General features: G+C 38.8%; 2 protein-coding genes across 3 annotated transcripts in view; one reads left to right on the forward strand and one right to left on the reverse strand.

The window, feature by feature from the left end:
- LOC137261137 (ras association domain-containing protein 8-like) overlaps positions 1-22172 on the reverse strand; it is a 75153-nt gene that overhangs the window by 14066 nt on the left and 38915 nt on the right. For both annotated transcript variants that reach the window (XM_067798833.1, XM_067798834.1), the window contains exon 3: positions 3440-4965. In XM_067798833.1, the coding sequence (XP_067654934.1) occupies positions 3440-4532 (1093 nt within the window). In that variant the 5' untranslated portion in view covers positions 4533-4965. The remainder of the gene's footprint in view (positions 1-3439; positions 4966-22172) is intronic.
- Positions 20638-21514, forward strand: LOC137260741 (putative uncharacterized protein DDB_G0290521). Its single transcript, XM_067798320.1, has 2 exons — positions 20638-20797; positions 21096-21514. Exons 1-2 carry the CDS (start codon positions 20638-20640, stop codon positions 21512-21514), a joined length of 579 nt encoding a protein of 192 aa, XP_067654421.1.

The following is a 22172-nucleotide window of genomic DNA, read 5'->3' on the forward strand; positions in this document are numbered from 1 at the left end:
CATGTCCCTATCTGAAGCTAGTTATCTATTATACATCTTTATCTCCTGCTTTCTCACATGTATTTTGAATAATACATCTCCTGGAGAAGAAACAGAATAGTCAATATTTTGTTACTGCGGATTTCATTATGGGAGTTTTACATACCCCCAATAATTTAATAAATTCCTCTGACAAAACAAACAATTCAACAAACAACAAACATGTGCATAATTATACCTACAGGCCCTAAATTTTTATCTAATTAAATCATCACTAGAGCTAAGACACTTAGGATTTTTACTATTCAAAGGGCCCAAATCAGGCAAAATATTTTTTCCTTTATACGGTCATAACGTGAACTAACATGTCTCAGATCAGATCGCAGTCCTTCATCAAACATGGATCATCAGTGTCAAGGTCGACTAACCATTGCCATTAACATTCAGTTGGATTAACAACTAATTAATAATTGAATGTATTTCCACACACAAAATGACAACCGCCATTGCGTGCAAGCCTTCAATGACTTGTAGTCGTGGTGTAGTATTAAATTACCGTAATGCCCACCCCAACAGAATATCAAGTTAGAGGTAAAGGTTATGCTGTTAAAATGTGCATAATTTTAGCATCATTACCATGAACACTCCTGCATTGAAGTTTTTTTCGTTCACATTTTTAAATACTATGGAAAATGATAAATATTCACAGAAATCATAGTTAAACCAGCAGACAATGTCAAAACCAGTAAAACTAGCTAAGGCTCCACAAACCTTTTAATGTTTCTTGGATTCTTTTTGGCTCAAATTTATGGAGAAATTATTAAAAGGAATGTGATCTGTGAAGAACACTTCTTACTTTCTTCTCAAAAACAATCCTAACTTTACACAACTGGGAACACTCTGAATATCCTCCTTAATTATACTGTATCTGTCAAGCATGTCTTCCAATGGATAATGGTATCATTCACGTGACTGGAAAATATTTAAAATATCATGTTAGCATGCAATAAAAACAACTGATGCATAGGATTTTAAATGACGTATCAAGTGAGGGACATATTTTGATGTAGATTTTCTTTTTCAGCTTTACAGTCATATGTAAGGACCATAAGGATACTAGCTGACATAAAACAAATCAACTTAATATCACCTTCAGCATTATCAACACGGTCAGCATTAACAACAATGACTTCATAAGAATTATTTGCATAAATACTCCATAGTAACATCAGACCAGTAGTTTTGCTTGGAATATTTCCGAAAGCTCTTTGAATACGTCTTCAATAAAGTGATTGCTACAATACATATTTTCTTAGCACGTAACTTACACATATATTTATTTAATTTTAAAATTGCCATAAGAAATGTATAAAACAAAATCAGAAAATAACTTGTGGACAGAAAAAACAAGCATATAACTGGACAACTATGATCAAGCAAAATCTTATTTCATCCTTGTGTAAACAAACCTTCAAAGTTCATGAGAATACAACAATATTGATTTTAGAACTTCTTTTTATCTCTGTAGTTAAGGATATTTCAATAGATAATGTCAACCTATCCTATGTACATTTCCTTTCAAAGTGATCCTTAATAACTGACAGTGTTTGCTGATTTGACACCTTCTGGATTAGTTCACTCATTCGTCCAGAATCACTAAAACATAGCCATGTTTACTGTGTAAGAACCTGTTATACATCAGGTTCAAACAGAAACACTTCACACATTGTATACTTATTGTCCTTAAATGCCTTTTGGTTTTGACAGTCCAAATGAAATTTCTTGGCTTTTGCCACAAAATATTAATTTTGACATTCATATCCATATTTTCCAGAACAGTGGGCTGAAGCATGGTCTTCTCATTGCATTCAAGATTATTACTGTGTTAACAGTGAGAGAGTTTGGTTTATTGCCGCTTTCAGCAACATTCCAGCAATATCAGGGCAGTGGACACAAGAAATAGACTATACACATTGTACCCATGTGGGGAATCAAACCCGAGTCTTCAGCATGACTAGTGAACACCATTACCTCTAGGCTACCCCACTGCCAAAGACTTCCTTCCAGGTCCTTTCCAAATACCTGTAACATGGTTTGCAAATAGGGCTATGTGACCAGCCTCTTATGAATTATGATTGGTATTTACATTTTTACCCAGTTTAGACACGTAGTGATACGTGTCAATAGAATACTTTATTCAACAGCAACAATTTTATGGCAGAAGAAATTAACACAAACTGATTAAATAATAATGTGCTGCTAAATGAAAATTCACTTTGTGTGGGCAGTTATTGATCTGTCATAAAAATGGTGGTGCCACTTCCCAAACAAAGCTATCACATCAGAGATAAGCCCGGGTTAATCCAGGAAACAAGTCATTAAGAGCGCCGATACCACAAAGGGACAAACTGAAAAACTTGCCAATCTCATTCCTCCATTGATTCCTCCTCATGCCAAGAGTTTACCTACATCCTTCGTCCACCTCAAGGAGCATCACCTAGTCAGACTCCATCACTACTCCACACTTACAGTCCACCACAAGTAGCTCGGGACAAAACCCACTCAACGCTTGTTCACACATACGACTCTCAAGTCTGGCACAACTATTGTCTGTTATTCTGTTATATTTACTCATGTACATCACAATTGTTTGTATTTGTAAACTGTCCTCTTTGAATGTTAGGGTTTTCCAATCATCCAAATCCACAGACTATTGTAGTGGCTATCAATCAATATTTGCCATCTATATCTGTCAATACTCTACAGTTCAGTCAATGGACAGAACCATTTCCTCTAAGAGCTGGTTATCTGTGATGTTTAATTAAGGAAATTGAGCAAAGATCTGGACTATGATGGTCATTAAGCAAATATTTCAGGCCAATACTTGTTCAGAATATTACATATCCTGGCAAAGTCATACATGAAAAAGAAAAGCCTGTCTTAGAGTGAGTGAGTTTAGTTTTTTCCTGCACTCAGCAATATTCCAGCTATATCACAGCAGTGTGTGAATAATCAAGTGTGGATCAGCTAATCTAGTGACCAGCAGCATGAGCATCGATCTATGCAGCTGGAATATGTGTTCTGTGTTACCACCAGGAGACAATTGCTTCTGGTGCTGGTTTGTGAAACTTGTTGTGGAATACAGCTGATGTAGCTACGAGATAACTCACAGTGACAAACTGGGCTACAACACTGACACTACAAGTATACTCATGGTGGCAGTCAACATGTTAAGCATTATCTACGAAACAAAAAAATGTATTATGAAATGACATTTTGAACAAACATAACAGAAACTGACATGGGTATAGGACATTCACACCACATTTTAGCTCCCTTCTTGCCATATCCTGTGAAATCTTATGAGAACCTGAACAAATTAAAATGGCCATTTACAAAATCTGAAAAAGGAGCAAAAACTCTTCATTGCTTTGGTACTTACTAAGGGGAGACTACTCACCGGTTTCTATGACATCCAGTTGAGATTCTTGTACTTTTAACCTCTCTTTCTGCATTGACACAAGACGTAGGAGTTTTGCCTTCTCCGGTTCTGGTTGACTGTTTTGTGGATCATCTAATCGGTACTCTGTGTGCACAGCTGACCTTTCTGGACACTGGGAATCCCGCAAAATATCGGGAAAATTAATATCTAGGTCATACTCCTCTAGATCTGTACTCCCCTGGTGGGAATGTCTTGGACTATCTATGTTATGTTCCTCTGCAGTTAATGTGTTCAAGTTACTGTAAGTGCCATGTCTGCTGGGTGAAGGTGAGTCCAACCGATGACGAATTGAGGAACCTCTCCCATAGGAACTAGGTGATGGAGAATTACGTCTATGTGTGTTTGGAGAGGGTGATCTCCCCCTGTGTTGGTCAAAAGCTGACACTGATAATTGGTGATTGGCTGGCGACAGGTTATTTATCGACCTAGATGGTGGCTGACGAACAACACTCGGTTTGCTTGGAAGGGCTGGAATCTGACCATTGTGAAGCGGGGAGTGCCTGGGTGCTGGTTTCGGTATGTTTCCTGGGGAGTGCTGTCTTGGCGCTGGAACAGGATGGGGTGATGACCTTGTTGATGACGACGATGAATGAGATGATGACCGAGGACTGATGCCATTTTCTAACAAAGTTCCTCTTTTCAAATTTCCAGGAATAAGGCTGGTACGACTCGTTGAAATATTGTGGGCACCACTGAATGTCAGATTGCGTTTGATGACATTTTCTGATTGAGTTTTGGGGGGAGAGAAGTTGTGTGTGAATCTGTCCGGTTGTTTATGTCGATCCCTCTGTTTCAGTTTTTCAGTTTCAGACTGACACAAAAATAGTTTCACCTCCGATGAATATTCTCCCCATTTATGCAACACCCTTAACGGGTGTTCTCCAGGGGTCAAAGGTCGCTCCACATCACGCCACTTTTCGATCAGCGTAAATCGACCTGTGCGACCCATAGAATGAGCAAGTGCTATGACAACATCCTGGCAAGTGGTATCCACGGTAACACCGCACACCACTCGCTGGATCCCGTCCACCCAAACTTTTAACTCCATCATTGTCTCCTAGAAACCATACTTGGATAATCTGACACCTCACAAATGTCAAACATTTTAAAAACAGATATTCAGCACATAAAGTGAACAATTCTCTCCAAAGAAACACAAATTAATTCTGGGCACAATCCTCTTTTCGTAATAAATCCTTGTAAGGAAAGCACAAATATCTCCGGCGCTAGGTCATGTAGGGAAAGCGTAGTGTATAAATCCTGTATTCACTAGCAGTGGGAGATACAAGACACGTATCATCTTCCTGCACTGACTTCAACTGTCATACCGTCACAGCTCTCCGACTCAGTACTGTCATAATACTGTCATCACTCTCCTACGACAAACAGGTCATGTGATCTGTATATACTTCCTCCAGCACGTTATGTGACATAGATCAAGCATTCACAGTCGGAAACGTCACACCCACCTGTCACTGTCACATCTGAAATGCACAAGTGGATATATAGGTATATGTTACGAGATGTTATACAACAAGACATGGGGCATGTGTCCAGCTTAGGAACTCAATCATATTCATCACAGTGGAACACATCTCTACCTCTCATATGTTAAAGGCCCATTAGGTTCAGGATAGTAAGATGACTAGAGTAAGTTAGGGTTGGACACAAACAGGTGTGTTTGTCCACTGACTTGGACTACCAGCTAAAATATTGTTTTCTCCATTTCAGCGTTTGAATTAAGAATGAATGTCGTGAAGTCCTCATCATTGTCCTAAGATTAAAAGCTAGGTCTTAGGGTACACCAATAATCAAATATAGAAACAATGAGAATTCAAGGGCCCTGTAATTCAAATTCTCAAGAAACCTGACAGACAGACACCTTCATTGAACAGTGAGTGAATAAATGACTGAGTGTGGTTTTACACAGATTATATGAACCAAAAGTATGCTTCTCACTATAAATCATCTCTTGTTTTCCCAGAATAACCGCATTAGAGGTTTTTGTTTGGAGGGACAGATGTTAGTTTTTGCTAGAAAGACCTCTTCCCAGGTTTTACTTTTCCTAACTTTTTATGAACATCAACATTTAAATGATACAGAGTGTTTGAAATCAATTGAAAAATATCGTTCTAGATTAAACTCACAATATAAATGTTTTCCCAAGCAGGATTGGAACCACAAATCTAAGATCTGTAGGCAGACACTTTAGCACACAATCCCCAGGCTGACAAAGGTGGTGGGGTTAACTTATCTACTTACTGTCATTAAACTGATTTTAAGCACACTTCAGTTATTGTTATGTAGCTTCATTAAATGATCACATCCCTCCTCCTCCGGTTTTATGTTGTCTAACAAAACCGAGTAGAAGTGTTTTCTCCTATACTTGGCAATAATCCTTCAATATCATGGCGAGGGAAACCAGAAATAGGCTTCATACATTGTGCTCATGTGGAAATTGAATCCAGGCCATCGCCATTACCAGTGAACACCTTAACCACTAGGCTACCCACCATCTTCCACTTAACAATAAAGGAAAGGATCAAGAACACATTTAGGGACATTTCTATGAAATTGTGAACTTTTTAAAGAACTATCACCAAGATAATTCTGATCCCAAAAGATTTTTGTTCTACTTTCATTCCCATGGGAACATCTCTCCTTGGACTAGTACTAATTACAGATGTTTCCCAAAATATACAGTGTTAACAACTAGTCTGAACCAGTTTAACTAGCTGAAATATAGCCCCAGCTTCCATACTGTCTGAAGTTACATCATCAGTATTCTAACCTAAATCATTGAAAAATTTCACTGAGGGTCACACCTCAGTTTACAAAAATGGTCATAGATATTCAGTGCTTACAATACATTCCAAGATACATAAATATGAGAACAATGACAAGAGGAATGAATCTATATCAAACTTATTCACTCCATCAGCCTGGGGGGACATTGATAATAAGGACCTTACATTCCTGACGAACCCACTGCCCTGGAGCAGACGTGTGATGGATGAGGGGGCGGCCATGTTGCATAGGCAGCTCACAGGGAGAGGGAATCAACCCATGCATACCATTGTCGATAGAAACACACAAACCTGAAGATAAACTGCTCAACAAAGATGTTTCTGTGTCCATCTTCAAACCCAGCTCCTACTTAAACTTCACCTTATCTCTGCCATGAACTAATTTGGTCAAAAATAATATTTGCTTAAAACTTTCACAACACCAAATGGCAAGACAAAAGTAGAAATATTCACAACCAAAAATCTGAATGGTGGATGGTTAATGTCACTTTGAACAATATTACACGGTATTATTAACGCCGTAACTGGACAAAATTCTCCTGAACAAAATCAACATACCGCAGCTGACATGAAGACAGTTGGGCTGTAAAATACACATAGTAAACAATATGTTTCCTTACATTTTAGCAAAGTACCCCTTGTAAGTAACAATTGGTGTAAGGAGAATTGGAAAGTCATGTTTTTGATTTTCGTAAGTATCAATTCAAATCGCATCTATGATATCCTGTGTACACATTTACTGTCAAAGATTGTTGAGAAAGTAAGTATCAGCTAATAATGGATTCTCAGATTGTTAAAATGATCAATCTCTTCCACCTACAGAGCAGTTTTGCAAGTGGGTTGTTACAGTGACAAAATCATTCCTGAACAGCTGAACATGGCGACAATGGATCAGACAACAGCCAACCACATGGAGTCTACAGGTCTGACAACAGACAGTCACTGGAGACACACAGCAAAACAAATGGTAACATCAGACAGACACAGAGACAATGGGCTGACACAAAATCGCCACACTGAACATTTTGGTGCTTATCACACCCAGGGTCATGACAGATAAAGGACTAATTACAGCCAGACCTCAATATCTGTCTGGTGACGAGCTAATTGTGGCAAAGGCGTAACTGTGAGTCTTGAAACACCAGACAACGCTGTTTTTGCATTGCCACTGTCTTTTTGAAGAAAACTGTCTACCAGGGTGTCAACAACATGGCTCAGACATGTCCATGTGTTGGTATATTACGTGTTGCTCCTCTGGACTGGGGAAGATAAAAGAGTGTAACAGTAATCACCACTTAAGTCATCTCATGCTGCATGATTTGTGGGGCTAGCTTGGAGATGTGTTAAAGACAACATGCCTGTCATGGCCAGCTTATTATGTTCTACAGCTCCTCTGGACAGGGATGCATAAAATATGTTAACAGTAATGACCACTTAAAGCATGCTGGATGATTTGTGGAGCTGGGATAAAGACCTTGGTGTAATTCTATAAAGTGACCTTCGGTATAAGTAGATTTTAACACTATTTGCAGGCTCGTTCAGTGTTGTCACAACCCCTACTGTTCTGTACAAAAACCTGTGCAAAATCTCAGTCATCAGACAGAAGGTGACCAGATGGTGGACACACAAACACATGCAGACACCTAGTTGTGGGTAGTACTGTGCAGTATCACTTGACAAAATACTGTGACTATGTGTCCTGGTCCACCCAGCTGCAAATGGATACTTTGTGAGGATGAGGCTGTGTTGATTACTCCCCTGGGTGTTGAGTAGGCCAAAAGAATGACACAAAAAAGACATCTGTTGACCAAGGGAGCACTCCTGCATGCATGGATATGTGAGCAATATAAAAATCCTATAATAATATTAAAGAAAAACTCTAACGCCATAACATAGACAAACAACTGTTGTAATGCTTAGCTTTGCTGATACTATAATATAGACTAACATGAGTTTAACCTTGAAGTTCATTATACCTCTGAAATCGTACCACTTAGTTATAAAACCACGGTGACTGCTTGACTTCCACTACTGAAACGTAGACTTACATATCACAAAACCTGCTGTTGTAACACTCACTAACAAACAGCCACAGTGGATAAGGACAAGTGAAGACTCAGGTACGAATTGGTTTTTAGTAACCCTTGATTGTCATAAGAATCAACTAACAGGATCGGCTGGCAAGTAGTGGTATTCTGATTAATTGAAATAATCGAAGACTCTCCGCAATCGATCACATTTTCTCATAATCGAACAGAAACGATTTCGTAACTACTGTATTCATCTTTGAAACACTTGACAATGGAACATATCTTTGAAGTTGCATAGAACGATGCTAATGATGTTGATCATTGGACTGTCGGTTCCAGACTCGCTTATTTACAGTACAAATTATACAGCAATTACATTGCTGTGTACGGCGTAAAAATAAACTCACTTACTTACAGAGCACAACTTCTGTTCTGGTTGTCATCCATACCAGTGTCTTCAAAGAGGTGTGGTTCCTTGCACAAAACCTACATTGGCATAATATCATGCTCATTAACCACAACATTGGATTGAACACCCCTGACCGAAAAACAAAAGCAAGAATACCTCTGATCATCATCTATACTCACACATTAACACCCGTATTGGAATTAACACCCGTGACAATAGATGTTCTTGACTATTCACCCTGCTTTGTATGGGCTGTAAGGACTTCACAAGATCACCATCATTCCAGTCCGTCAAACAGTTCCACATCCTCCAAAGTACACACAGCAAGCGTCACTAATTGTTATGTTCATTAACACGGTACTAATGAAACACAAGATCAATACCCATAAAGCAACTTCCAGATGATGTGGGTGGACAAGGCAAACAGTGTAGTGCCTGAACTGATGTACCAGTAACTCCTGCAAAACAGACTGACAATCACCTGTTGTAAACAACAATTTCCGTGCATAAACCAACCTTCACTCTGCACAGGTATCAACATGTTCCCCAAATGGTTTTACCTTAATTGCCAATCAAGAAAGTAATTTCCAGCTGATGTACAGGGAATATTGCTTTAGCAAATTTGTGTGCATTCATACAAGAGCAAAAACGTGTGAAAATAATTCCTATAAACTATTTCACTTTTCATCACTCCAATTGCTTATTTTATAATGACCAGTAAATAACTAATTTACAATATGAATGCCACCATAAATGATACAACAAAATATGCTAGGGACAGTCAGTGATTATAGTAAGTGAGTGACTTTTGTTTACGCCAACATGCCAGCTATATGACAGCAGTCTGCAAATAATCAAGCTTAGCCATAAATCCAGTATGAGCATCACTATACCCAATTGGGATGCAATGACATGTCAACCTAGTCACACAATCTGACCACCCGAGCCTGTTAGTCCTGTGTCTTGTGGGTACAGTCACTGCAAGGTCACTGAGCAAGGTCACTGGTTTGCTGATAAATAATCATGTATTACTTGATGGGAAGACAATCTCAAGTGTAGTCAGTATTGCAGTTCCTGTTATTGGCAATTCTGCCCAGCCCAAACTCACAGTAATGCTTTAGCACTAAATAGTGCAAGCTTAATTTTCCAGAATCTCTCATTTCCCTCAGGAGCACCATCTTCACTTTAATGAGTTTCTATATATTCAGAATATAAGCATTAATCTACTTTAATGAAGGTTCTCTGTCATCACCACTTGACCAAGAGTGAGAGTTGTATGATGACACTTCAGACAGCACAATTACTGGTATGAATAAGGCATCATGGCACAACAAAGTGTCATAAATCTCATAAATTATACCACTGCTGCTATTTACATCACAAAAGCCCTTTTAGTATCCACTGACAAGATCACAGACGCTAAAATTCAAATTCTCCTGTTCCAGAATGCAGTGGATACTTGCCAAATACACCAATCATTCGAAAACGTCAGTGACATGGTTTCTACCTGCCCCATTAACCCCACAGCCTACATCTCACACCCCACAGCAGCTGATCATGGTAGCTTTAACCTACACAAGCAAACAACCTGTCCTCAATGTGTACATGATCTAATGAACCTTGACACCTTAATCGGGAACAGTTCATGTATTAGTAAGCCCCGGAGCTGAACAAACAGATCATGGGTGCACTGAAGCACAATGAGGAACACTGGTACTGGTTCCAGATGATTGGGCAGGACTGAGTCAGGATCACCTGGGAGCTAGGCCAGTGTGTAACTCCTCTTGGACTTTGATAGATTTCTCGTGACGGAGGTCACCTGTTTGGTTGTAATAGCTTATTTCTCACATACATTACAGCACTTACAGTTGAAAGAGCTGATACACAAAGGCAGAGGCTCCTGTGAAGCATCAAAGATTGTCTTTCCCTACATTGGTACAATACGTGAAGCCTATTTTCTGGTGTCCTTGCCATGATGTTGTTGGAATATTGCTAAAAGCAGCAAAAAATCTAACTCTCACTCAAAGGTAGCCTTGCTCAAAGGCCTTACTGAAGGATAAGCCCAAGTAATTCTATCTTTAAAGAGGCAAGTCTCGATAAGCCAACAATACAGGATGCCAGTTTGATTGGTCATATAGTGTTTAGAAATTATCAGTTAAACTATTAATTATTACCTGAGACACATGTGAAGCCTGAAAGCAGGTCTCACAGAATTATTCTGAGTCAGGGATAAAACTTCATCAGAGCATAATGTGATGTTACACATCTATCTTGGTGTCAGTCTCTGCATAGAAATACTGCATACTGCATCAATCAACTTTTGTATGGGTATCTCCAGCTTTGACTGTGGTACTGTACATAACTTGCTTGACAGTTTAGTAGCTACACTGTACATCACTTGTTTGATAGTTTAGTAGCTACACTGTACATCACTTGCTTGATAGTTTAGTAGCTACACTGTACATCACTTGCTTGACAGTTTAGTAGCTACACTGTACATCGCTTGCTTGATAGTTTAGTAGCTACACTGTACATCACTTGCTTGGCAGTTTAGGAGCTACACTGTACATCACTTGCTTGATAGTTTAGTAGCTACACTGTACATCACCTGCTTGACAGTTTAGTAGCTACACTGTACATCACTTATTGATAGTTTAGTAGCTACACTGTACATCACTTGCTTGATAGTTTAGTAGTTACACTGAAACGTCACTCATGTTGATAGTTAAGAAGCAGCATATCTGTAGAACTCTCACCCTTGTGACATAAGACAAACTCAAAGACCTTAATGCTACAGTATGAGAAATGTCAGTGTGTGATACCAGCTGACACTTGAGGTTATAATCCCTGACTCTCAGAGGCAATACTACACCCCCACTACACTGCAGAGGCACACTCCTCTGACTGACACAATTATATCATGTTTCACATCTCCATGAATAAAGGTCCTTCAGGACTAACATTATGTCATAGAGAATAAAGACAAGGTTCCCAAAAATGCCACAATTATGAAAATTACGATTAACATGGCTGAACTCTTTGAAATTTCATATGAGATTCACAACCAAACCCCTGAAAATAATGGCAGTCATGAGTGAGCCACTGTATGTAGTAATGCCTCATGACATGTCTCGATCATTCCATTAGCAAACCACTTCTTAACAACACATAGCAATTTTGGTACAGCCCAAACTCTTTATAATGTCACACAGCACCCAAGGTAGCACCAAGTCACAAAGCAGTCATGGTTGAGCCACAGCTCTTCATACATTACACAGCACGCAAAGGTAGAGCCAAACCTCTTGATAATGACACATTGCAATCGTGATTGAGCCAAAAATTCTTCGTAAAGTCACATACAGCAATCATGGTAGAGTCAAACCTCTTTATGACACACAGCAATCACAGTAAAGCCAAACTTCTTCATGAAACACAGCAATCACAGTATAGCCACATCTCTTCATAATGAAACAGCACTCAAGGTAGAGCCAAAACTCTTTATAATGGCACATAACACTAAAGGCAGAGCAAAGTCTCTTCATAAATGCCACATAACACTCATGACACATGACAATGATGTGAATCCTCATGTCATGTCATGTTAAGCGTCACACTTCCTCATAAATGACACCTTGCAGTTATGTTAGAGTCAAACTATAAAGAATGAACTTAATATACAACTAACATTACCTGTGACATTTACCAGCAATCCTCTTGTGCATTCAATAGATGCCCCTCTATGACTAACCCGACAAAACTCCGAAACACTGCCACCTAACACTGCAAGGAATCAAGGATCAGTTGGGACAAGGGATCTTGTCACAACACTGATAAGGACCAGGTAGGATTTCAACTGCTCATACCTTTCCCAGGTAGAGTTTCACTCGACAGTGCTAGCTGCACAGGTATAAGGGACTTAGTGTTGTAACAATAGCTTAGGGAGAGAGCAAGCAGGCACAACAATGACTTAATTGCCAGCAACAAAATGGCTGCTTTTGTAATAATGGGATTGTTATCACTGTTATATAGCCGGCAGATTACATCATTGTGTTGACAAACCCACCCTGAGTTGCGTGGGAGGATGGGTAATTGCATTATTATGACAAGAACAATGTAGCCACACTGTGTCAATATTTACATACCCAGTGTTAATGGTTCGGTTGGTTCACCACAATGTGAAAAGTCTCACAGTGGGTCTGACATGTAAACTGACTTTGCATGATACACTTGTGAAACTTGTTGATATTGATGATAGTAATGTGCCATACATCACTCCCTGATCAGTTGGAAAGGATGCAGAATACAAAAGCTATAGAAGAATACTACTGCCATAGATTTACAGTTTGTTCATAATCAATAAGATGTAGGTTCATTATATACCTTGCTTTTGTAGCATCTAGCGCCTGATTGTTACAATAAAGATCATCTATGTGTATTTCTATATCTTTGTACCTTTTATGCTTATATTTGCAGTTTACAGAATACTGCCGCTGTTCCTCAAAGGAATGCTATGCAATAAATTATCTTATGATATCTCATTTAATGCTTAGAGAAACTAACACAAAAGATGGTTGTTCCATTCCTCAGTGAGTGAGTAAGCGAGCGAGCGAGAGAGAGAGAGAGAGAGAGCGAGAGAGAGAGAGAGAGAGAGAGAGAGAGAGAGAGAGAGAGAGAGAGAGAGAGTAGTTAATAAGAAAGTATGATACTTTATGGATGACAACTTTATACAAGCATATATGATGCCATGTATAAAGTATACATGATGCCATGTATAAAGTATATATGATGCCATGTATAAAGTATACATGATGCCATGTATAAAGTATATATGATGCCATGTATAAAGTATATATGATGCCATGTATAAAGTATATATGATGCCATGTATAAAGCATATATGATGCCATGTATAAAGTATACATGATGCCATGTATAAAGTATATATGATGCCATGTATAAAGTATATATGATGCCATGTATAAAGCATATATGATGCCATGTATAAAGCATATATGATGCCATGTATAAAGCATATATGATGCCATGTATAAAGTATATATGATGCCATGTATAAAGCATATATGATGCCATGTATAAAGCATACATGATGCCATGTATAAAGTATACATGATGCCATGTATAAAGCATATATGATGCCATGTATAAAGTATATATGATGCCATGTATAAAGTATATATGATGCCATGTATAAAGCATATATGATGCCATGTATAAAGTATATATGATGCCATGTATAAAGTATATATGATGCCATGTATAAAGCATATATGATGCCATGTATAAAGCATATATGATGCCATGTATAAAGTATATATGATGCCATGTATAAAGCATATATGATGCCATGTATAAAGCATATATGATGCCATGTATAAAGTATATATGATGCCATGTATAAAGCATATATGATGCCATGTATAAAGTATATATGATGCCATGTATAAAGCATATATGATGCCATGTATAAAGCATATATGATGCCATGTATAAAGTATATATGATGCCATGTATAAAGTATATATGATGCCATGTATAAAGCATATATGATGCCATGTATAAAGCATATATGATGCCATGTATAAAGCATATATGATGCCATGTATAAAGTATATATGATGCCATGTATAAAGCATATATGATGCCATGTATAAAGCATATATGATGCCATGTATAAAGTATATATGATGCCATGTATAAAGCATATATGATGCCATGTATAAAGTATATATGATGCCATGTATAAAGCATATATGATGCCATGTATAAAGTATATATGATGCCATGTATAAAGCATATATGATGCCATGTATAAAGTATATATGATGCCATGTATAAAGCATATATGATGCCATGTATAAAGCATATATGATGCCATGTATAAAGTATATATGATGCCATGTATAAAGCATATATGATGCCATGTATAAAGTATATATGATGCCATGTATAAAGTATATATGATGCCATGTATAAAGTATATATGATGCCATGTATAAAGTATATATGATGCCATGTATAAAGTATATATGATGCCATGTATAAAGTATATATGATGCCATGTATAAAGTATACATGATGCCATGTATAAAGTATACATGATGCCATGTATAAAGTATATATGATGCCATGTATAAAGTATACATGATGCCATGTATAAAGTATATATGATGCCATGTATAAAGTATATATGATGCCATGTATAAAGTATATATGATGCCATGTATAAATGATGCCATGTATAAAGTATACATGATGCCATGTATAAAGTATATATGATGCCATGTATAAAGTATATATGATGCCATGTATAAAGTATACATGATGCCATGTATAAAGCATACATGATGCCATGTATAAAGCATACATGATGCCATGTATAAAGCATACATGATGCCATGTATAAAGTATACATGATGCATGATGCCATGTATAAAGTATACATGATGCCATGTATAAAGTATATATGATGCCATGTATAAAGTATACATGATGCCATGTATAAAGTATACATGATGCCATGTATAAAGCATATATGATGCCATGTATAAAGCATATATGATGCCATGTATAAAGCATATATGATGCCATGTATAAAGCATATATGATGCCATGTATAAAGTATACATGATGCCATGTATAAAGTATATATGATGCCATGTATAAAGTATATATGATGCCATGTATAAAGTATACATGATGCCATGTATAAAGCATATATGATGCCATGTATAAAGTATATATGATGCCATGTATAAAGTATACATGATGCCATGTATAAAGTATACATGATGCCATGTATAAAGTATATATGATGCCATGTATAAAGTATATATGATGCCATGTATAAAGTATACATGATGCCATGTATAAAGTATACATGATGCCATGTATAAAGTATATATGATGCCATGTATAAAGTATATATGATGCCATGTATAAAGTATACATGATGCCATGTATAAAGTATACATGATGCCACATTTTGGTGCAGATTCTGACTCCATTGTCAGGCAAGAGTGTGAAATGTCAATCAAACGAAACACAAGCGGTTGGCCAATGCTGCATCAGGTACTATCAACTAAACCCCAAGGAATCATGTCTGAAGTAAGAAGAAATATTGTCACAAATTGTACCAAACCAATTCTAATCCGTCATCCATTGTTAGCTTGCTCAGCATTGCTCCAGTTATGTGACAGCATTCTGTCAATCACTAAGTCTGAACCAGAGAATCCGAAAATTGATATCTGTAACCGTACACCAATGATCGCCCCCAAGGACACATAGACCCATAGACCTGTGTCTGGCCGTCCAATCCATAAAGTCATCTCTTCCAGTGATCACAGTAATTCCAACTCTCAGTAAGTCCCAGTGAGAATTCAAGTACATGACAACATCGAAAAATATCTTGAATCTGTTTTTCAGACTGTCTCTGACGAGGTAGACTGACTGTATGTGAACCACCAATGATAACATATGTGCCATAACCTTGACAGAGCTACAGGGATGATCCTTCTATCAACACAAGTCTAAACCACAGCATGCTGTGACAACCTGTTTTATGACTCATCACCAGTCTACCATCAGTCCAACCATGATGCTTTTACATACCTGTCACACTGTCTTGCCGTCAATGCTCACTGTATCTACAAATACTCCAGGTCCTAGACACAAGTGTATTATCCTTTTTGGTCTTGTTTTGTGCCATGGTCAGCAATAGTGTAGCTGGTACCCAGTGACTGGGCAAGTACATGAGTTTAGTTCTACGCCACACTCAGCAATATTCCAGCTACATGGCAGTGGTCTGTAAACAATCCAGTCTGAACCACACAATCCAGTGATCAATAACATGAGCACCAATTTATGCAGCTGGGATACAATAAAATGTGTCAACCAAGTCAGTGAGTCTGACTACCCGATCTCAATTGTTGCCTCTTACAACAAGCATGGGTTACTGAAGATCAATTCTAAAGTGGATAGTCACGGGTGACTTCAGACAGAAGTTAGAAATTATGGGAGTCCGTTAAAGAAAAAATTTAAAATGTAAACTTTTCATACCTGTCTCAAGGATTCAAAAGATCTTTTGCACCTTAGACATTATTTCAAGCTGCAGCTGAAACCACAAGAACACAATACACCACGGACAATGTCCATCCTCACCGCACCCACTCTCCTCCGGTGGACAGTAGCTCACTGACGTGCAAAAACTAGGACAATTGTGACCCCTAGACTAATGCTTATTCCCTGAACATGCAATATTGATAGTACTAAACAAATTATTCAAAATGAAAAGGAGAAGACCTTGGGCAATGTAGACTTGCTTCATTTAGGCTTGAGCATTGCAGGGACGGCTGAGCAGCAGGGAAAATAATGTGGTTTTTGGTGACTGTACGACACATTATTGTGCCTCCATCAAAAAAAAAAAGTCCTAAATATGCCTAGGAAAAAACGTCCTCTGAAAAAGAGTCCTATTTTGAAAACTTTGACTCTTACACGTCATGCCTTTGACTCTAATTGTTCATAAACCATTCAAAACTGACTTAATGAGACACTACTGATTATTGTTAAAGATAACTGATTACTGCAAAATGTAAGATAATATCCTCTACAATATATTCAATAACAGAACCGATACAAAGTTAACATTGCTTTCAACTCATCAAACAAGGAAACAAAAATATTTGCCCTTAAACAGAACAACACATGGATCGTATCTGGACACCCAAGGGCAATCACTGAATCAAGGAAGTATGTCACTGTTAAATGACGAGGATCTTCACCAGCTGGAGGATAACTCAGGATGTCATTAAAACATGAATCTATCGGCAGGGAACTCACACCTTCACTAATACATTAATAACAGACAATAGCATAGGATAAAACACCAGATGACACAAATGACCAAGAATGCCATAAAAAATTATCTACGAAAATCAGTCACTAAATGGCCTAGCATGATCGTGTGAAATATTCATTATATCGGAATGTGCATTTCAAATCTTCCTCTTCCTACTCCTCCTCCTCCTCTTCCTCCTCATCATCATCATTTTCTGATCTTAGGACCATATGGCACACATGCTATTGCATAAACTCTGCCATAAACTTATATTTCTCTTACCCTCTGTTCGGAAATGTAAGTATCACAAGCAAAACTTACTCAATAAGTATACACAGCAAGGCAGACTGTGCTCTCAGGCAATAAAACGCTGTACATGTACTGGTATCATCTGAAGTTCCATAGCAGTGATGCAGCACTGTGAATACTCATTATCATATCTCAGTAACAGGCTGCCTATACACTCACAACACAACACAGAAAACTCTAGACAAAGGCTTACACTCTGAATATATATCATTTTGAAAGTAACCAACAAACACATTTTAATTGAAAAGGAGCCCCAGGGAAACTTGAGGAAATCTAGACTTGCTTCATTTAAGGCTTTTAGCACTGCAGAAAAGGATTGGCAGTAGGCAAACTAATGACGCTCAGGAACTGTGAGAGAGTAAGAAAATTCTTTCACTTATGTTCAGAAAATCTTGGGCATTAACAAAAGACAGGGGTTAGAAATAATGAGAGGCCATTACAGAAACAATTTAAAACATTAAAATTTCATACCTGTCTCAAGGATCCAAAAGATCTTTTGCACCTTAGACATTATTTCAAGCTGCAGCTGAAACCACCAGAACACAATACACCATGGACAATGTCCATCCTCACCGCACCCACTCTCCTCCTTTGTACCAGCTTCACACAGCTGGAGATGGTTGGTCCACTCAACCCCCTCCTATATCCCCTCTCCAGGAAACAGTTCTATCACACTGTCCATATGTCACTAGCATCTCTAATTTCCACTAAAAACAACACTATATCCCCCTTCTTCATCCCTGCTACATCCATTGTCAGTGTCCAGATGCCCTTTGCTGTCAAGTTTAAGTGGTGAAACAAACATGTCTGTCTCCTGAAACAATCTTCTGTGACATTTGGCACTGAGTAGATCCTCCCCCCAGCCCTACTCCGCCCCCATCCTCACTCTCACTCCTTGACTCCCCTCGCCTGTGCCCCCACCTTCCCATTGTCTCAGTCTGCTATTATCTAGATGAGGGAGGGTCACGGCAATCCACTTAGTGCAAACATATGGGGTATCAAAGGTGAATCCCATCCAATATAACATGGAGAGGTTAAATTCTACACAGTTTTTATAATAACAGATACAGGATTGCGGGGAACAACTAGAAGACAGATGCCCGTATACAGACCCATCTGACGGATCACATCAAGTTAGACTAATACATAGTTTCTGAATATACATAATTGTGATAGTGAGAAACTAACCCATATGAATTGAAAAAGAGCCTCAGTAAGACCAGAGATTTTGAACAAGAAGAAATCTAGGTTTGCTTCATTTAAGCTTTAGCATGAAGAGAGGGCTTGGGAGTTGGGAAAATAATGTGGTTCAGGCAGACTAACCAACAGTATAACACCAGTGTGGATACATCAACACAAAATTACCCATGCAAGTTGTCAGTTTAGCTGTCCAAGTTTCCACAGCTTTGATAATAGCAAACCAGATTCAGAATTGTGGGTGAGTGAGGATGGTTTTATGACACTTACAGCAATATCACAGTGGGGGACACCAGAAATGGGCTTTACACATTGTACCCATGTGGGGAATTGAACAATGGTTTTCACCGTGATCAGCAAACACATTGACCATTCGGCTACCCCTCGCTCTGGTCTGTATATGGAAAAGATATAGAGGAAAACAATTTGCCACTGTGGATGATTATTTGAAAAGAAAAGTAACTTAGTGTGTCGTTATGCTCATGCTCCTCTGCCACAAAAGGGCTCACATGTCATATATACCTCAACCTGTTTCAGATGATAGACATCTTCATTTTCATAATTCAAAACGTGTTGAATCAGGTGAGGAAAAGAAACCAGCAGTGACATGAGGATATTGTAAACACTTGTCGGACTATAGATTCACATGACAATAGATTCACATGACGCTGTGTGAGATTATTATCCAGATTCCCTGCATTCCTAATGCTAGTGTAGAAACTGCTTTAGACAGTGTCAGGGCAGCTCATCATTTACCTTGTACTCCTTCCCTTGCATTCCCTCACTCATATAACCGCTCTTGTATCACCTTAATCACGCTCTCACCTCATATCACCTGCCTTATATCAAGTTCCTCATGCCACCTCCTCGTATCACCTCCTTATATCAAGTTCTTCATGCCACCTCCTCGTATCACCTCTTTTGTATCAAAGCCCTGATGACACCTCCTTGTATCACCTCTCTTGAATCAACTCCCTGACAACACCTCCTATCAGCTCTCTTGTATCATCTTAGTCATGCCACCTTCTCGTATCACCTCCCTGTGACACCTCCTTGTGTCACCTTCATCGGTTATAATCCTTTTCCTTGTATCATCTCCTAGTATCATATCCATCATATCACCCCTATTGTATCACAAACCTATGTATCTACTCTTGTAATGTCTTCTGGTATCACCTGACTCGTATCACCTTTATATATCACCTTTATATATCACCTTTATATATCACCTTTATATATCACCTTTATATATCACCTTTATATCAATTCCCAGGATTTCAGATCAGTTCCTTTTCCACAATACTTGCTCTCATCCAGCATGTCCTGAGAATATATTTTCAGACAACACTATGACATGGAGAAATGTCACATCAAAATGTCCTCATATCATCTTTCTAATATAACTTGCCCCTTGCCTCACCTCTTATATCACCACAGTATTTCTTGAGAATCAACTCAGTCGTATCACTTTCCTTTTGTCAGCATAGTTAGGATGCAACATGGACACACTATCACCCAACTCCCGAAACCTGAAACACTTACCCTAAGTCATGTCCAAACCCGAAACACTTACCCCGAGTCAGCTGTCCAAACCGGAAACAATTACCCCGAGTCAGCTGTCCAAACCGGAAACACTTACCCTGAGTCAGCTGTCCAAACCGGAAACACTTACCCCAAGTCAGCTGTCCAAACCGGAAACAATTACCCCGAGTTAGCTGTACAAACAGGAAACACTTACCCCAAGTCAGCTGTCCACACCCAAAACACTTACCCCAAGTCAGCTGTCCACACCCAAAACACTTACCTCGAGTCAGTTGTCCAAACCCAAAACACTTCCCCTCAGTCAGCTGTCCACACCCAAAACACTTAACCCGAGTCAGTTGTCCAAACCAGAAACACTTACCCTCAGTCAGCTGTCCACACCCAAAACACTTACCCCGAGTCAGTTGTCCAAACCGGAAACACTTACCCCAAGTCAGTTGTCCAAACCCAAAACAATTACCCTCAGTCAGCCGTCCAAACCAAACACTTAACCCGAGTCAGTTGTCCAAACCGGAAACACTTACCCTCAGTCAGCTGTCCACACCCAAAACACTTACCCCAAGTCAGTTGTCCAAACCGGAAACACTTACCCCAAGTCAGCTGTCCACACCCAAAACACTTACCCCAAGTCAGCTGTCCACACCCAAAACACTTACCTCGAGTCAGTTGTCCAAACCCAAAACACTTCCCCTCAGTCAGCTGTCCACACCCAAAACACTTAACCCGAGTCAGTTGTCCAAACCAGAAACACTTACCCTCAGTCAGCTGTCCACACCCAAAACACTTACCCCGAGTCAGTTGTCCAAACCGGAAACACTTACCCCAAGTCAGTTGTCCAAACCCAAAACAATTACCCTCAGTCAGCCGTCCAAACCAAACACTTAACCCGAGTCAGTTGTCCAAACCGGAAACACTTACCCTCAGTCAGCTGTCCACACCCAAAACACTTACCCCAAGTCAGTTGTCCAAACCGGAAACACTTACCCCGAGGCAGCTGTTCACATCCAAAACACTTAACCCGAGTCAGTTGTCCAAACCCGAAACACTTACCCTCAGTCAGCTGTCCAAACCCAAAACACTTACCCCAAGTCAGTTGTCCTTCAACATTGACAGAAACAACCCAAGCCCTCCTTCTGTTCAAGCTAGGATTCACCAGTTATGTTTCATGCCTCATAAACAACAGAACATACACATTATATCACCCAGTCCAACATAAAACACAGAATAACATCACACCTACCCTTCCTCCAAGGCCGTACTGAAGGGCAGCTCCCATGGATGTATTCTAAATTCTGACCTTTAAAGAGGCAAGTCTAAAGACGTGGACAGAACATTATGACTCCAGCCTGTTAAAAGGATATTGAATATTTTAGAAATTATCATTTAAATCATTAATTATTATATTAGAGACGTTTTAAAGTCTACATCACATCCTCAACATTCCTATGAGAATGGCTGTGATAATGGGGAATTAATGCCTCTCTGTACAATAAGGGTATTTATTCTGGGTGTAAACAACTGGCTGACTATCCATGCATAGCAA

Source organism: Haliotis asinina, chromosome 14, assembly GCF_037392515.1.
Source record: "Haliotis asinina isolate JCU_RB_2024 chromosome 14, JCU_Hal_asi_v2, whole genome shotgun sequence".
Taxonomy (NCBI): Eukaryota; Metazoa; Mollusca; class Gastropoda; order Lepetellida; family Haliotidae; genus Haliotis; species Haliotis asinina.

Excerpts from the sequence above, each read along its gene's own strand:
- LOC137260741 (XM_067798320.1), top strand. The coding sequence starts at position 20,638 with ATGTCCAAACCCGAAACACTTACCCCGAGTCAGCTGTCCAAACCGGAA. Across the intron at positions 20,798-21,095 it reads ACCGGAAACAATTACCCCGA|TCAGCCGTCCAAACCAAACA; the intron begins GTTAGCTGTACA and ends AATTACCCTCAG.